Source organism: Schistocerca nitens, chromosome 1, assembly GCF_023898315.1.
Source record: "Schistocerca nitens isolate TAMUIC-IGC-003100 chromosome 1, iqSchNite1.1, whole genome shotgun sequence".
In the NCBI taxonomy this organism is placed as follows: Eukaryota; Metazoa; Arthropoda; class Insecta; order Orthoptera; family Acrididae; genus Schistocerca; species Schistocerca nitens.
Window position 1 is genome coordinate 1,130,906,879 of NC_064614.1, and position 18,914 is coordinate 1,130,925,792.

At 45.5% G+C, this 18,914-nt stretch overlaps 1 protein-coding gene across 4 annotated transcripts in view; it reads left to right on the forward strand.

The window, feature by feature from the left end:
• The window catches only part of LOC126199365 (huntingtin-interacting protein 1), a 550,791-nt gene that overhangs the window by 440,399 nt on the left and 91,478 nt on the right, over nucleotides 1-18,914 (forward strand). For all 4 annotated transcript variants that reach the window (XR_007540158.1, XR_007540159.1, XR_007540160.1 and 1 more), the window contains exons 4-6: nucleotides 2,353-2,510; nucleotides 2,602-2,663; nucleotides 3,209-3,349. Coding sequence is in view for 1 of the 4 variants with exons in the window: in XM_049936267.1 (XP_049792224.1) it covers nucleotides 2,353-2,510; nucleotides 2,602-2,663; nucleotides 3,209-3,349 (361 nt within the window). In the remaining 3 variants the exon portion in view is untranslated. The remainder of the gene's footprint in view (nucleotides 1-2,352; nucleotides 2,511-2,601; nucleotides 2,664-3,208; nucleotides 3,350-18,914) is intronic.

Genomic DNA, 18,914 nt, shown 5'->3' on the forward strand with positions numbered 1-18,914 from the left:
GTTATTTGCAAAATAAACCTTAATGGTAATTGAAGGACTGGGTAAATCAGTTGGGATCATTGGTATATGGGATATGAGACACCCATCTCCAGCTGCTGGATGTATATGGTCCACAATGATTCATTTTTTAGAAGTAGAGAAATCTGCTAACAGATATGATGGGTAAATAAACATTCCAGGACTAGTTTCCCTGAAAGATCTATGTGTCTGCTACAAGAAGCAAATATTGGGAATGGTCTTTTTTTTTTCACTCAAGCAGTCCATACCAGAACCATACTGACATGACCCTGTGGCCCTGGTAGAACTGTCAAAACTGCAACCTCACTTCCTCCTGTATTCAATTCCCTCTGCACAAAATTGGGCAGTTTTGTAATTTGTGAGGTAGGTTTAACAAAACTGAAGCGTTATGGGATAATACTACATAAATGAGCTGTATAGATGAAAACTATTGTACAAAACACTTTACTTGTATTACTGCAGCATATACAGTAAATTACAAATTGTATCAGTGTTCTAAAAAAGAGGAGAAAGTAAAATAAAATTTATGATTACTGTACATAGATATTAGTGTAATGTATAACAGACATATTTTATTTGCTTTTCACAAATTATTAATAGCGCATAAATTATTGATTGGAAATAAAAGAAAATGGTTGTATTTAAATGTTGAGAGCACATTCCTTTCAAAGACTTGTGTTTGTTATACTTTTCATTGCCTTGCTTTGAGTGAAGCAAAATCATTGATTATTTTATTCAAATCATATTGAGCAGCTGTGTTATTTTCTGTTGACAAGATAGCTGATTCTGACAATCTGCATCATTTATACTCGATCTTAAGTAGCTTTTCTAGTCATCTTTAATCTGCTGAAAGTACATTCAGAAGATGCTACAGTCACTTCTTCAGGTGTGTGTGTGGGGGGGGATTAATGAGAAGTTGTGCCAGTACTCCTCATGGGCCCTTCCTGCTGGAATGTAAAAGATGCTTTTTTTGCTACCTCAGCTATATCATGGTTTCTGCTATATTTGACACAAAAATCAGCTGCTTTTTTCTCGAAATGAAACACGGGAATCTCATTTAAGATTGTCCTGACACAAAATTAAAGTGAGATGAAATTGTGTGCTTTACATGAGATTTGTTTCCCATTTCTCTTATTTTATTCAATAATTTCAAGCACTCTAGCTCAAACAGCTTCACTCCAGTCATCAGTTAGCAGAAATTGGCAAAAATCAGAAGTCTTGACTCAAATAGTGTATTTCCCTCAGCAATCACTCGCCAACCTTAGAGATCTTACTACATCATAGCGGAGTAGCAGCAGAAACTCCAGTGCTGGACATGAGCTAGTTGTGTAAGTGGCAGCTGAATAAATTAAGCATGCTATTGATACACATCCTCTGTGACATCTGTTCGGTAGTGGTCCTTTCTTTATGATGCTGCTTGGGTAGGATTAAACTATGACAATAGTGTGTTTCTTTTAGTCTCATGCCGAAGGAACAGCTTCTTGTTGCAGGCAGAAGATAGGAACACATGAGACCGGAGAGCTTGTGTACTTTTGCCAGTTAATTGTTAAACTGTCTTTCTTGTTTAAGAAACAGATAAGTTGTAACTTTGTAATCTTACCCATTCACAGATTAAAACCATGTCACTGATGAGGCAGTAGGAGAGATTTCACTCACACCGTGAATCTCAATGATTCCAACTATTTAGCAATTCATTTTAAGCAACTGCAATTCCCAAATGAGGGTTCATCTGCAATAGCAATAAAGATGGCTCAAGGTTGGGCAGGAGAGGAGACAGAGCAGGAGAAGAAGGGAATGAAGAGTGAGTGAGTGAGTGAGTGAGAGAGAGGGGGGGGCAGGGGGGGGTTAATAAAGATAAGAGGAGGAGATTAATACTTATATGCAATTCCCTTACATATTTAGCAATTGTGAAGCATTGCTGGGTTCGTTAGTACATACATAAAATAGATTAGGTACATTCCTAAGAGTATCAGTGCTAGTAATTTCTTGTTAGTACACTTCCCAGAAGCAGCCTGCAGTGGCTGCTTCTGGAATTGGACACAAGTCTTAATCTCCTCCTCTTGTCTTTGCGCGCTCTCTCTCTCTCTCTCTCTCTCTCTCTCTCTCTCTCTCTCTCTCTCTGTGTGTGTGTGTGTGTGTGTGTGTGTGTGTGTGTGTGTGTGTGTGTGTGTGTGTTACCTGTTAATTTGTAACTTAACTTGTTCCACATCCTTAGTGGTTTTCCTTTGTGATGGTATCAGTGGAATATAATGTGTGTGTGATTAAGTCAGTGAATAAATTGTGTTTTTCTCAATCACATTTACAAAAATCTGTTATTAACTATTTTTATTACAGTGCCACTTGAGGGAGGGATATGGGAAATTAATACAAATTTACTGCTCATTACTGATGACAAAATTGGACTTCCATAGACGTAATCCTCGGTTTCCAGGAAACATGCAAGTCACTCAAGAAGAACTTGAAAGTATTGGAGAAAATGATATAAATAATTAGTAAGCATTGTATTATATATTGTAATAGGGAATCTTGCTTATGTTGTTTGTACATAGTTTAATTTAAAAAACCTGTGTTCACTACTTTCAGTTTCCAGATGTCAGTGGAGATGTTTGACTACATGGATGAAATTCTAAGTCTTCAGTCAGCAGGTAAAAAGCAACTCCTTACAAACTCTAGTAATGTATCTGCATATTGCGAAACAAAACATTTCCCCCTATAAACTACGAATTAGAAGTTTTCAATGTGCATTATTTTGTGTCAACTGCATGAGGCTACGACAAAATGTTTAAGTAGCACATCAGAGTGCTTGTGAAATTTTGTGGACTTAACACATTTGTTTGCCTAGCCGTCTTCTGCGGCAGCTGTTGTATACCAAATACAATTATTTTTTCCCAAACTAAATGTTCTGTAGTGTAATAGTGTTTTTCACCAGACTTGTTTCACTCCTGCTTACAAATCATCTTGAGTGGCCATTGGTGCTTTTTCCATGTTGTTAACAAGGGCAGAAGCACTGGATGTGAGAATATGTAAGGGGAAAACACCCATGACCACACTGAAGATGCTTTGTAGATAAACACATCTGGTAAAAACTATTAAATTGCAGTAAGTCTTAAAGTGCGCGCACACACACACACACACACACACCCACACACACACACACACACAGTGTTTACAAGCCATTTTATTGTTTCAGTTTTTGGACAATTAGACATGTCCCGGTCGAATTCAATGACTAGTTGTGGACAGTGTCGCCTGGCTCCACTGATACCATGTATACAAGACTCATCACAACTCTATGACTATTGTGTGAAAATACTTTTTAAATTACATGCAAGTAAGTACAATAAATATATATTCATATTTTATTATTATTGCTCAAATTAGAGTTTAACATTAATCCTTGTCTGTCTGTTATCACCAAGTTTCTAGTGATAGTGGTTTACAGTTTTCTTCTGACTTGACAACATTCATAACAATGAACTTTTATCCTGTTCCACTGAATAGTTTTGCTTGTACAAGTTTTAAAGGGCTTATTTTCAGTGATTGATTCAAGTGGAATTAATTGACTCCTGTGCCATTACAAAATACTTTGCTGTTGACAGTTTACTGGAAATAGATATTCATTGTAACTTACCATGTATCTCTTCCTTCATTTTCAACAGTAATGCAATGGACTCAACTGGATGTAAAAATGCACAGGAAGAGGTCTAAGTTGCAAAACAGAGAAAGTACCTTCTTTCACAAAATGATGCTCGTGCCCACCAAGATGTTTTGACAATGGTGAACTGAAAGTTTTGGTACCATTTGTTGTATTCAAACTGATTAATGCTATATGCTGTCATTTCATCAGGTCTGGCTGTCTCCAATCTCTTATTCCCACCCACAAATCAAACTTGTGGGTGGGGAACAATTTTAGCCCAACATAGGAATTACATCAGCTGTAGATTGATAATTTGGAGACCTTGCAAAATTGTGTTTCAGAACTGAATTCTGTTCGTTGGGAAACATTGGACAATGTGTTTAGATCTAAAAAAGGTGACTGTTTGGGGATACCAAACCATATCTGAAGAAAAGTCCCCCCTCGTCATTAAGGTGACAATCAGTACCACCATTCAAAATTGGACCAGATTCCACTGGATCGAGTGCAGCTGTAGAGCTCCAGGTTAGCTCTCTTCAGGGCACAATGTCATTAAACATTTAGATACATCTGTGTGTCCCAGATAGTTTACTTTCATTTTTTCGTTTAAGTGAAATGGCACTTACCAGCACTGTTCCTTAGACATGCTACCTGTAATTGTTTAAAGGCTTCTTCCAACTGTTTCATATGTTCTTCCATATGCTTTGAAAATACAATTACATCATCAAGATACATCATGCAGTTTTTTTTTAATATTTCGTCCCCAAAGCACTCCATCCAAGAGTCTCTAAAATGTAGCTGGGGCTTTTTTCAGTCCAAACAGCATTCTAGAATACTGGTAATGTCCCCATGGTATGGATAAGCTGTATTCTGGAACTGCTTCACACTGATGCTAGCCACTCTTCAAATCCATAGTAGAGAAGTATTAACATTGGCCCATATTGAGTGTCTCCGTAATGTTTGAGATGGGATACACGTTGGTGACAGTCTATGTGTTAAAGAAGTGAGAATCGCAACAGAACTTGTATTTCTTGGTATCGTCTGATTACTTTCTGGGCACAATGACAATGTTTGCACTCCAGGGATTATCACTCTACTCAGTGATCCCGTAAGCATAATGTGGGTCAATGAGCTTCTCAGTCCAAGGCTCCAAGTGCTTTGGGACCCTGCATGGTTTCTTATATACTGGAGCATTGCTCTCTCTTAGTATCCTATCCTATGTTATTAGTGTTGCTGGTAGCAGACCTACTGGATTGAACAAATCCACGAGTCTAAGCAATAAAGCTTCCATGGCTTCACAATCCTTTCCTTAAAAGTATTTAACTTTATCACGTAGTGCAGAATTGCTAATGGTATGCTTGTGGCTGCTATCATTACTCAGCCTAGCAATATCATCATCTTCCTAGATAATCAAAATGGCAGATTAACTTTGTCCTTGCCAAAATTGTCCAGACTTACAGGAACCATAAATTCTGCATCTTGATGTGTAACACATGCACTCCCTTCATTGCAGACCAATGGTTTTACAATCCACAGTAATTCCCTTGTTAACTCTGTACCTACACTAATCCGGATCAGTTTTCCTGTACTTGCTAGTACATTAGCCTTTGTATTAACATTTAGTGTTAGTGTACATTGCTTAGATGACACTACTTTCACAAGATGTACACCTTGTGACATTGTTTCACTAGCAACTCTCTTCTCTAGTGGAACCGAAGTTCCACTAAGTTTGATCATATGTCATGAAAGATCAGTTACAGCACAATGTTTATTCAGAAAATAAACTTGGAGAATTGTGCAGTACTCTTCATGAATGTGTGGAAATATCAACGTATTTTCCTTAAATCTTTCAGCCCCAGTGCTAAAAGTGAGCAATGTTATCCCCAATGTTTTCATCTCATTGTTACCCACTCCACATAACCTATACTGTGGAGACTGCATATGTCCCTACCCAACAACTTGCACACATGCACCCTTGTCTACTAACAATTAACACTCATTATACCATACTACATCAATCGAGCAATGATCTGTCTCTGAACTCGTCCTTGCAGTGTACTGTTTTATTGGGAATGATCTCCAACATTCAAGGCACCCCCATTCGCATTAAATGCATGCTTCTTTCTCTTGTGCTTATCCTGATTTCTACTTTCACAGTCACGGACCTTATGCTTAACTTCACTATGTTCGAAGCACTGTGGTTGGAGGCATTGCTTCTTCATGTGGTCAACGTCTGTAGTATTTAACCTTGGAGGAGATGACACCAAGGTCACTCTATTTCAGAATTGCAATATGTATCTCCTCCAGCTGTGTGACAATTCTAATAGCTGAAGACAGATCAGAAAGATTTTTCATTCTCATCCATTATGACATACCTGCGGAATTACCCCTTATGAATACATCTAAGGCCCTATTATCTACTTTCCACAGGAGGATTCTCTCTGCCTATACATTGTGTGTCAGTTCATAAGATTGTGAGATTAACTTACAAACTGTCAGAGATGCCCTTTTCTGACTCATTATGTTTCTGTGTTAATTCTGTGAGCTTTTCCCTGCAGAATCTGGCACTATTTTGCCTGCAATTATGTTGGGTAAGCCTTTTGGCCTACTGGTAAAATGTCCTGTGTTTTACCAAGGATTTCATAGTATATGATATACATTTTAGCATTACCCATTATCCGTAATTTAGCAATAAACAGGAATGTCACATCGATTCTCTAAGTGAGCTGTTTCCCTCACATCTTCCAGAAAGGCTGATGAGTCCTCATATTCAGATGCCCCCCCTGCGGGTCCGGGGATTAGAATAGGCCCGAGGTATTCCTGCCTGTCGTAAGAGGCGACTAAAAGGAGTCCCTCCCCCTCAAGGGGGTAGTTAGCGCCTGCGTCCGGAGACGGACGGTTCCACGACCTGTATTTGCGGTCATTTTGCTTTTTCACTTCTCGTTTCTTCCTTCCTTTGGTTGGTTCCTTTCTTTGCTCTTCTCCACCTCACTGTCTTCCTTACACTTTCCCCTGCAAAATCTCCTTGCCCTCTCATTGCCTTCTTCTCCTTGCCTTCTCATTGCCTTCTTCTCCTTGCCTTCTCTGGTCTCCGCCTCGGCGTTTGAGACAGTTTGTCCTCTCCCTCTCCCTCTCCCTCTCCCTCTCCCTCTCCCTCTCCCTCTCCCTCTCCCTCTCACTCTCCCTCTCACTCTCACTCTCACTCTCACTCTCACTCTCACTCTCACTCTCACTCTCACTCTCACTCCTTCCTCCCTGTGCGCGCCTGAAGGCTGACCCACGCGTTCGCACGCGTAGCCGGTGACGGGGTAACGCGTAATTCCCCGCCCTGGGTAGACATGTAAGGCACGCGCGTACCCCCTGGTAAAGGCCAGGCCCGGGGAGGGGTGATTGCTGAGCTGATACCTTCTGACCATGCCGATTGGTCCCTCCATCTGTTTCTTGGGAGGTGTGACCTGAGGTGTAAACATTCACCTAAGGCGGGAGTGCCCTCTGAGAGGGTCCCCACAAGGAAGGAGCGCGCCATCGGAGACGCTGGCAATCATGGGCGATTCCTCCGCAATGGATTTCACTCCATCTCTCTCGACTTCTGCCCGAAAACGGAAACTTGACCAGCTACCAGTGACAAAAGTACTACCGCCTGCCCCACAGTTCCTCGTCGTTTCCCGATCTGAGGACGGAAAGGATTTTTCCCCTGTCAACCCTTTCGTTATCCAGAAGGGCGTAGATGCCATAGCTGGATCTGTCAAATCTTGTACCAGGTTGCGTAACGGTACCTTATTACTCGAAACTGAGAGCGCCTTTCAGGCACAAAAACTGCTTCGGGCCACACTCCTGTACACGTTCCCTGTCCGGGTGGAGGCTCACCGAACTTTGAATTCGTCTCGGGCGACGGCTTGACTGACGAGGAGATTCAATCTTTCCTCGCTGAGCAGGGCGTGACGGCTGTCCATAGGGTCATGAAAAAGGTCAACAATGACCTTGTACCGACCTGGACACTTTTCTTGACCTTTGACAGTGTTAAGCTGCCATCGCGCATCAAGGCAGGCTACGAGGTTATTTCTGTTCGCCCCTATGTCCCGACACCTACGCGCTGCTACCAGTGTCAGCGTTTCAGTCACACTCGACAGTCTTGTTCCAATGCGGCTAAATGTGTCACTTGTGGCAGGGATGCCCATGAGGGTGACTGTCCACCTCCGTCTCCTCGTTGTGTGAACTGTCAGGGTGACCATGCCGCATCCTCCCGCGACTGTCCTGTCTATAAGGAAGAACGCTGTATCCAAGAAATTCGGGTCAAAGAGAAAGTGTCCACCTCGGCTGCTCGCAAGCTATTGGCTAGTAGGAAGCCCACGCTGCTCCCAGCGGGGAAATGCAGTACTGTCCTCGCCTCTCCTCGGACTACCAGGGAGGTGGCAACCCAGACATGCGATCTGACCTTCAGCACCACGGTCGTCCGTTCGGCCAGTGCTAAGATCGCGCGGTCGACGTCTCCTCTTCCTCCCATCACCCCACAGACACCAGCCCCTTCATCAGCTTCTGCTAAGACGAAGACCCAGAAGTCAGATGCACGGGCCTTCAAGAAGGAACCGTCCCGTGCAGACTTCCTACGTACCTCGACCTCCCAGCCTTCGACCGGTACTTCCACCAAACGACCTTCCAAGAAGGCAAATAGGAAGCACAGTTCTCCTTCTCCGCCATGGCGCATTTCTTCTCCTGCGCCACCCAGCGGTTGCCGCCCCAGGCCGTCATCAGTTTCGCCTGGCCGCACCGCTGGTAGCCGAACATCTGGTCGTTCACCGGCGGAGGAAGCCCCCCCTCCCGGCCATCTTTCCAAGATGGCCGATGAACCTATAGACCCAATGGACGATGACTGTCCGCCTACTGATAGCGGCGGCAGTGCTCGCTCGAAGCCAGGCCCTCAGCGGCCTTCGAGGTGACCCCTTCTTTCATCTTCCTTTTTCTTTTCTTACGATGGCACTTATTCACTGGAATATTCGCAGCATTCGCTCCAACCGAGAGGACTTGCAGTTGCTGCTCCGCTTGCACCGTCCGCTCGTCGTCGCCCTCCAGGAAACGAAGCTACGCCCTTGCGATCAAATTGTGTTGGCACACTACACCTCTGTGCGTTTTGACCTACCCCCTGTGGTAGGTATCCCAGCTCATGGAGGGGTTATGTTGCTGGTCCGGGATGATATTTACTACGATCCCATCACGTTGCACACCGGCCTGCAGGCAGTTGCCATCCGCATTACTCTCCCCACTTTTCCATTTTCCATTTGTACCGTTTACACTCCATCGTCGTCTGCCGTTACCAGGGCAGACATGATGCAACTTATTGCTCAGCTACCTGCACCATTTTTATTAACTGGAGACTTCAATGCCCACCATCCCCTTTGGGGCTCTCCAGCATCCTGCCCGAGGGGCTCCCTGTTAGCAGACCTTTTCAACCAGCTCAATCTTGTCTGCCTCAATACTGGCGCCCCTACTTTTCTTTGACACATCTCACACCTATTCCCATTTAGACCTCTCTATATGTACTCCCCAACTTGCACGCCGGTTCGAGTGGTATGCACTTTCTGATACATATTCGAGCGACCACTTCCCATGTGTTATCCATCTCCTGCAGCATACCCCCTCTCCGTGCTCATCTAGTTGGAACATCTCCAAAGCAGACTGGGGGCTCTTCTCTTCCAGGGCGACCTTTCAGGATCAAACATTCACAAGCTGCGATAGTCAGGTCGCACACCTCGCGGAAGTCATTCTCACTGCTGCTGAATATTCCATCCCTCACCCTACTTCTTCTCCACGTCGCGTACCGGTCCCCTGGTGGACCGCAGCATGTAGGGACGCTTTACGTGCTCGTCGACGTGCTTTACGCACCTTTAAACGCCAGCCTACAGTGGCGAATTGTATCGATTATAAGCGATTACGTGCACAGTGTCGTCGTATTATTAAAGAAAGCAAGAAAGCCAGCTGGGCTGCTTTCACAAGCACCTTCAACAGTTTTACTCCTTCTTCTGTTGTCTGGGGTAGCCTGCGCCGGCTATCTGGCACTAAGGTCCACTCACCAGTTTCTGGCTTGACGGTCGCGAATGACGTCCTTGTGGCCCCTGAGGCTGTCTCCAATGCCTTCGGCCGCTTTTTCGCAGAGGTTTCGAGCTCCGCTCATTACCACCCTGCCTTCCTCCCCCGCAAACAGGCAGAGGAGGCTAGGCCACCTAACTTCCGCTCCTCGAATCGTGAAAGTTATAATGCCCCATTCACCATGCGGGAACTCGAAAACGCACTTGGCCGATCACGGTCCTCCGCTCCAGGGCCTGATTCTATTCATATTCAGATGCTGAAGAACCTTTCTCCTGCGGGTAAAGATTTTCTTCATCGTACTTGCAATCGCCTCTGGATTGAGGGACATGTTCCCGCGTGCTGGCGCGAGTCTATTGTTGTCCCGATTCCTAAGCCGGGGAAGGACAAGCACTTGCCTTCCAGTTATCGACCCATCTCGCTTACCAGCTGTGTCTGTAAAGTGATGGAGCGAATGGTTAACTCTCGATTGGTTTGGCTGCTCGAGTCTCGACGCCTACTTACCAATGTACAATGTGGATTTCGTAGGCGCCGCTCTGCTGTTGACCATCTGGTTACCTTGTCGACCTTCATTATGAATAACTTCTTGCGTAAGCGCCCGACCGCGGCTGTGTTCTTTGATTTGGAGAAGGCTTACGACACCTGTTGGAGGGCGGGCATTCTCCGCACCATGCATACATGGGGCCTTCGCGGTCGCCTCCCTCTTTTTATTCGTTCCTTTTTAATGGATCGACAGTTCAGGGTACGTGTGGGTTCTGTCCTGTCGGACACCTTTCGCCAGGAGAATGGGGTGCCACAGGGCTCAGTTTTGAACGTCGCTCTCTTCGCCATAGCGATCAATCCAATAATGGATTGCCTCCCAGCTGATGTATCAGGCTCCATTTTCGTGGACGATTTTACCATCTATTGCAGCGCGCAACGTACGTGTCTCCTGGAGCGCTGTCTTCAGTGTTCTATTGACCGTCTTTACTCCTGGAGTGTCGCCAATGGCTTCCGTTTTTCTGCCGAGAAGACGGTCTGTATTAACTTCTGGCGCTACGAAGAGTTTCTCCCACCGTCCTTACGACTCGGTCCCGTTGCTCTCCCATTCGTGGAGACAACAAAATTTTTAGGTCTTACATTTGACAGGAAACTTAGTTGGTCTCCACATGTGTCATATTTGGCTGCCCGTTGTACCCGTTCTCTAAATGTCCTCCGTGTTCTCAGTGGTATGTCGTGGGGAGCGGATCGAACCGTCCTACTTCGCCTATATCAGTCGATCGTCCGCTCCAAGCTGGATTATGGGAGCTTCGTATACTCCTCTGCACGGCCATCCATCTTACGCCGCCTCAACTCCATACAACATCGGGGTTTACGACTTGCGATCGGAGCGTTTTATACTAGTCCCGTCGAGAGTCTTCATGCTGACGCTGGTGAGTTGCCACTCACCTACCGGCGCGATGTACTGCTTTGTCGGTATGCCTGTCGGCTACTGGCAATGCCCGACCACCCGTCTTATCGTTCCTTTTTTGATGACTCTCTCAACAGTCAATCCGGGTTGTATGTCTCTGCCCTGCTACCCCCTGGAGTTCGCTTTCGTCGCCTCCTTCAACACCTTCATTTTTCACTCCCTGCCACCTTTCGAGTGGGCGAGAGCCACACGCCACCTTGGCTCCAGGCTCAGGTTCGCGTCCACCTTGACCTCTGCTTGCTCCCGAAGGAGGTTACCCCCGGTTCGGTCTACCACTCCCGTTTTGTCGAACTTCGTTCGAAGTTCATTAATATGACCTTCATTTATACAGATGGCTCTAAGACCAATGACGGGGTCGGGTGTTCTTTTATTGTCGGGACACAAAGTTTCAAATACCGGCTCCATGGCCATTGTTCGGTCTTCACAGCTGAGCTCTTTGCCCTCTACCAGTCTGTTCTTTACATCTGCCGTCACCGACATTCTGGATATATCATCTGCTCCGGTTCCCTGAGCGCTATCCAGAGCCTCAGTGATCCGTACCCGGTTCACCCTTTCGTGCACCGGATCCAACGCTCTCTTCAGCAGCTGGTGGACGTCGGTTCTCCGGTTAGCTTTATGTGGGTTCCTGGCCATGTCGGTATCCCTGGGAACGAAGCTGCAGATGCCGCGGCCAAGGCTGCGGTCCTCCAGCCTCGGACAGCTTCTTGTTGTGTCCCTTCGTCAGATTGTAGCAGGGTAATTTGTCGGCGCATTTTATCGCTGTGGCATGCCGATTGGGCTGCACTTACAGACAACAAGCTTCGGGCCTTGAAACCTCTTCCCGTGGCTTGGACGTCCTCCTCACGCCCTTCTCGGCGGGAGGAGGTAGTTTTGGCCCGGTTACGAATTGGACACTGCCGGTTCAGCCATCGCCATCTGCTGACGGCTGCGCCGGCGCCGTTCTGCCCATGAGGGCAATTGCTGACGGTCCGCCACATTTTAACGTCCTGTCCGGATTTTAACACCCTGCGTCTTGATCTTGGCCTGCCCTGTACTGTAGAAGCCATTTTAGCGGATGACCCACGAGCAGCTGCTCGCGTTCTTCATTTTATCAATTTGACAACCCTCTCAAAGGACATTTGATTATGCTGTTTTCTTTTTTAATCCTATGCCTGTCAGTCTGTCTTTTATCGTGTTTTCCGTTTCGTTGCTGTTTTAAACTTGTGACTCGCGGTTCATTCCTAACGTAGTCTGGGTGCTAATGACTGTTGAAGTTGTGCGCCCTAAAACCACAAAAAAAAAAAAAAAAAAATTAATTCTCAGATGCTTTCTCAGAAAAAGGTGTAATGAGATTAGCTGCGATAGAATTGTTGGGTGGCACAGACACATTTATTATGGTCTTGTATCACCTCCCTGTGATTGCAGCAGTCTACTCTCTGCCCATAATGCTTCTAGCTCTCTCTACATTTCTTCGCCAGCCTGGATTTGTTCTGTTTCATCCCGGAGTAACGCAGCTACCTGACATTTCAAAATTTCCACAATTTCCACAGTTTCACTCAGTTACTGCACAGCTTCTGGTCATTGTGTAGCCTCTATTTTAACTTATAATACAGAACAAGTGGAGACCTAGTATACTGACACACTAGCAATAAACGAAGACAACTACATTAATCTTTCTACTTAACATAGCCCACCGGGACACACTGCTCTTCTGTGCTTCGTGGCAAAACCTTTTACAAGTTTCACATGTTACTGGTACTGCTTCACAACACAATAATTCATGTCCTGATAAATTACAATACTGTCACTAGTTGGCCATAAGTACTCTTCCCTATAGTTATCTTGGAACTGTGAAAGGCCTGCAGGATCCTGTGACCTGTACAGTGTCACTTTAAAGTTCATATGCAGATCCTTCCAACTCATATTGGCCCAAAATAAAAGAAAAGGTCAACAAAAATTGTCCTCTCACCTCATTGCATAATGACAGAAGTCAATCACTGCTGATCTCGGGCATGGTCCCTGGACAGTAGCAACAGCTGACATCAGCACATCTCGAATCCGGTGTGTAGCACTACAGGTTATTCTGACACTAATGCAACTTACACTAAAATGTAGACTTTCACGGCCAGAAATATCGTGCCCATTATAAATATCCGAGCTGTTATGCCGTTGTCAGTTGATGAATTCTGTGTCAATTCCCAACGTTTCGTCTCCAACTGCGGGAGACATCTTCAAGGGGGTCTGTAGCTTGATGGAAGGTCCAACACACCCACTGGTAGCGAGCCAGTGGGTGTGTTGGACCTTCCATCGAGCTACGGACCCCCTTGAAGATGTCTCCCGCAGTTGGAGATGAAACGTTGGGAATTGACACAGAATTCATCAACCGACCACGGCATAACAGCCCGGATAATTATAATGGACACTAATGCAACTTGTCAGAACCACTTCTTGCCACCAAATCTGTAGACATTGGAACATCAGAAGACCACTTCGTAGCACCAGATCTGGAGGAGCCCACCAGATGCGGCATTCTGCATGGGTGTAGGACAGATAAACAGAAGTGTGGTAGCAGAGTCCTTTGGAGCACCTGGATGCTGATGAGACCTCATTCAATTGACAATCATTTATTAGCAAGAGTCTTACACTCACTCTGTCTTCTTCCCGGCACTGTCTGGCAGTGGCCGTGCTGAGCACACATTGCATGAAGGTGCAGAGCAGCATGTCAGTGCCCAGTGAGGAATTCGCAGGCTCTGGCATTGTCGAGGATCAGTGCTGCAGCCCCGCTGTGGGAGGGTCAGGTGCCTGGTGCATCGCTACAGACTCACAGGGCAGTGGATGTCTGCAGAGCCTCGGCATTCTCATTGGGGTCAAGCTGCACTTGAACCCAGTTCCAGACATCTACCTGTCACTGTCGTCAGTTGCCGACATGGCATGTAGATGGAAGACCCAATAGTGACATGAAGAATAGCCTGAGAGAGGTTCCCAGCATACAGCTGGTGAGGTATTACTTGTACTGCCCAGGAGTAACAGCACATGTGACTTGCTCCCAAGTTGCGCAGCTCACAGATGGACAAATCGGTTCTTCAGTCACAGGAGATTGGCCTGGTGCCCATTTTCAGTCAGTCACCATTGTGACTGGCAGGTGTGCAGCTCATAGCATCAAAGTTCCCTCCACAGCCAGATGGTTGTGGACTCGTAGCAATGGACTCCCAAGGTGGCAGCGACTGTAGACACTTTTGTATTGATCAGGGCATCCTGCAACTAGTAGAGCTGATGTTCCATCAGTATCCATGATGCGAATAGAATGGCCTAACTCTAAGAGTAAGTAGAAGCAAGGCACGGGGTTTATGGCAGTTGGTGACGTGATTCCCCCCAATAAAGGTGACCAAATGTGCTCCTTTTTTTTTTTCTTTTTGATCGTGTCAGCACTCTTGGCTGGCCTAATGTTTAATTTTAGGGCTTTATATCATTATTTTAAGCGAAGCTTGCAGTCTGAAAGGTGATCCCTTGTTACAGAAGAGTGTTGTCTGCTCTGTCCTGTTGTCTAAGTGTTGAATTAGTGTTTCCTGCCAGCCTCTGTTATACCCTATGAGGGGAAAAAGCCCCTCTCTGTCTTTACTTTGGCACTCCCACTGCTGACATTGGTTGCACTATCGTTGCATACACGGCGGATGTGTCCCAGTTAGCGTCATCCCTGCTGGTTCTAACAAAATTTTATTCCTACACTTAATTATCGTTCTGCTGTGTAACAAGATAGATGACGAGCTGACCAAAATCAGCTCAAAAGTTCCAAATCTTCTAATTATATGTTTCTGTCAGTTGTAGATTTGGACACTTAACTAGAATATAGCTTCAGTTTCTAAGAAGAGCTTTCCAGAATAGGTCTCTCCCTGTGGGTCCGGGGGTTAGAATAGGCCCGATGTATTCCTGCCTGTCATTTGAGGCGACTAAAAGGAGTTTCATATGTTTCGGCCTTTATGTAGGGTTTGACCTCCATTCTTCAAAATTTTCCTGAAGAGCGAGCCGATTGGGGAAGGGCGCCTTACTAGGTGCATTGTGTCCATCGTGCATTGAGATCTTTAGCCCACTTTCTCGTCGTTGCATTGCAGTCCTGCCCATTCTCCATCTCTTGGGGGAGGACACCTTCCTGGGTGCGTTTTCCACCATCCACTATGCAGTGTCGATTTGAGTGTTGACGATTATCATGGACTACTTTGCACCTGATATCCAGCACGGTAGCCAGTCCACTGTGGTGGGGCCACCATGTACCCTGTTGGTTGTAGCCCTCTGACCACACAGGGGTCGGTCTGCTGACGCCTGCGCTGTTAACTCCCCACATATGCCAAGGGGTTGATGCCCATCCCCCTGGTGCATCGGGATTCCCGGTAATGGTCATCCGGCCAAGTGACCTTTGCTGTGGCTGGTGGCGCCCATGGGGAGGGCACCTGGTTGGAGTGAGTGGCATCAGGGCGGATGACACGCGATGAAGTGTAGTCCATCATCTCTTGCTGGTGGTGAAACACCAGCAGTCTCTAAGCGATCACAAGCTCAGTTCCATGCACACAAGTATGATCTCAAATCGTTCCCCTCCCTGGCCACACCATGGGAGGAACGCCAGGCTAAGGATGGCAGCAGATCTTATTCGCCCTGGTACCTTGTATGTTAGAGAGCTGATGGGGAATCTTTCATGACGATGAAGCCTCAGTTTTTTGTTTAACATTTAGAGGACAAGTTTGGGGAGGTGGAGGGCTTGTCCAAAAAGAGATCTGGATCAGTCTTGATCAAAACAGCATCCTCTGCCCAGTCACGGGAGTTACTCGCTTTGACAAGCTGGGGGATGATTCTGTAACCATCACGCCCCACAAGAGCTTAAATATGGTCCAGGGTATCGTATTTCACAAAGACCTTCTTTTGCAGTCCGACGATGGGCTGCGCACCAATTTAGAGTGGTGAGGTGTACATTTCGTCCGGCGTATACCGGTACACCGGGGTTCGAAGGATAGTCAGGTTGCCACCAGTGCCTTCATCTTAGCATTTGAGGATGATACATTGCCCGAGAAAGTCAAGGTGATGGTCTAGCTGTGTGATGTAAAGCCCTATATCCCTCCCCCGATGCGGTGCTTTAAGTGCTGGAAGTTCGGCCATATGTCTTCCCGCTGTACTTCCAGCATCACATGCCGAGATTGTGGAAGTCCATCACATCCCAATACTCCATGTGCCCCGTCTCCCATCTGTGTCAACTTCGGAGAGCACCATTCGCCTTGCTCGCATGACTGCAGGATTCTCGAGAAAGAAAGGAAAATCATGGAGTACAAGACCCTGGACAGACTGACGTACACTGAGGCTAAGAGAAAATTTGAACGCCTGCATCCCATGTATATGACATCGTCTTAAGCTGCCGCTACAACAGTTCTGGCATCATGACCTCTGCCAACCCAGGTCACTTCTCAGAGCTGGAAGACTACACCTGCCCCCTTGATGGTGGTGGGGGGGGGGGGGCATTTCCCTCCCTGTTGCTCCTGCACCACCTACTGTGGGAGCAACATCCCCCCAACCATCGGGGATGTCCGTTGCCACTTCTAAGCCGGAGAAGCACAAGTCTTGTTCGGCTTCTCTCACTAGGAAGGGGTCCCTTGGGTCACTCCCTTCCCAGGTTTCTTGTAGTGGTAAAGATGACACCCGACAGTGGCTGAAGAGCCCAAAAGCAGCTGGTCGTAGGGCTTCACGCTCATCCTCAGTCCCGAAGACTGAGCCAGTGAAGTCCTCCCAGCCAGGGAAAACCAAGGGCCAGCGAGAGAAATCCAAAAAGAAAACCTCTAAGACCAAGGAGATTGCGGTGGCACCCACACCACCACTGCCTACAAGCTCTGCGGGTGAGGATTGGGTGGAGATTTTGGCATCCACTGAGGACCTAGAGCTCGCCAGGCCCTCAGACACAATGGATATAGACTGCTCAGGCAATAAATTGGTGGTAGCAGGCGACTCTGAGGCGTAAACTGCCTCATTGAATGTTCCATGCCTTCCCAGTCTCACGATGTCATCCTGCAGTGAAATTGCAGCAGTTTTGTCCACCGCCTGGCTGAGCTACGGCAACTGTTAAGCTTTACATCTGCTATCTGCGTTGCCCTACAGGAAACCTGGTTCCCAGCAATGCAGACCCCTCCCTCCGTGGCTATAAGGGATATGTAGTAGTAGTAGTAGTAGTAGTAGTAGTAGTAGTATTTTATTCATCCAGAGACTATGAACATTGCATGGGTTTCGTCAAAAAATATATAGGGTGAACAATACTATACAAAATACAGATGTGCATAGTAGACTACATAACATCAGACCACATTGAAATAGCATGTACAACTTTGATTATTTACATTGATGTACGAGAAAGACTTTTAACATGGAATACACAGTTGATATTTAGATATAACACATACAGTTCTAGCACTTTTGTACATATTATTTATTTAGATCATAGCAACAGTCAGATAAAAATTACTATTGGCACAGAGTACATAAATATAATTGTTTAGTATGAAGGTATTCCAGGTATTCTTTTACACTATAATAGCAGTTGGTCATTAAAAATTTGAATACTGCTTCTTTAAATGAAGACGATTTTTTTGTTTCTTTTATCTTTACCGGTAGTTTGTTATACAATCTGCTTCCTTGTATGTTTGTTTGTTTTTGTGCCAAAGCCTTGTTAACTCTTTTTATATGAATGTCGTTGCACTTTCTTGTGTTGTAAGTATGTAGATCCGCATTGGATTGGAAATTGTTAATATTTCTTTTTACATTAATTACGCTTTTCTGTATATAGAGGCACGGTAGGGGTAGAATATTCAGCTGTTTAAATAATTGCTTTGAAGGAGTTAGCCTTGAACTGTTGGTAATTATTCGAACAGCTCGTTTTTGTAGAGTGAAGATGGTTTTGAGATTTTTCTTACTATGACCCCAGAAGGTGAGGCCATAGGTAATAGCAGAATGTATATAAGCAAAGTAAACAGCTCTGCTACATTCCCTACTACATACAAAGCTAATAACACGTAAAGCAAAGCAAGCAGAGCTTGACTTATGCGAGAGATACAGGATATGGGATTTCCAGTCTAAATTTTCGTCTATATGTACACCTAAGAATTTTGTGGTAGCAACTCACAATTTCTTTATTTTGTATTCTGAGATCTAGATCAGAGTGTGACTTTGCTTTCCTGTAACGGATATAATTAGTTTTAGAGATATTTATGGTTAATTTGTTCACTTCAAACCAATTTTGCAAATATTCTATAACTCTGGTTGCAGATGTTGGCAATACCCGGTTTATGTCAGTTACTGCAATGTTTGTGTCATCTGCAAACAGGGTTATATGAGTACCATTTACTGGAATCTTGATATCATTTATGTAAAGAAGAAATACGAGAGGTCCTAGAACACTTCCCTGAGGTACCCCAATTGGCACAGTCTGAATATCCGATCTGTAAACAATACTTTGATTTTTACTGTTTTTTGTTGCAATTTCTACTACCTGTTTCCTATTATGGAGATATGACTGAAACCACTTTTTGGCTACTCCTCGTATACCGACATATTCTAATTTGTCTAGCAGGATATCATGTTGGACAGTATCAAATGCCTTTGAGAGGTCCAAATTTATTCCTATTGTACTGTTGTTCTTATCTAGCCCCGTTACAATATTTTCAATGAATTGGGTGATGGCTGACTCTGTACTCATTCCTTTGCGAAAGCCATGTTGGTTTACAG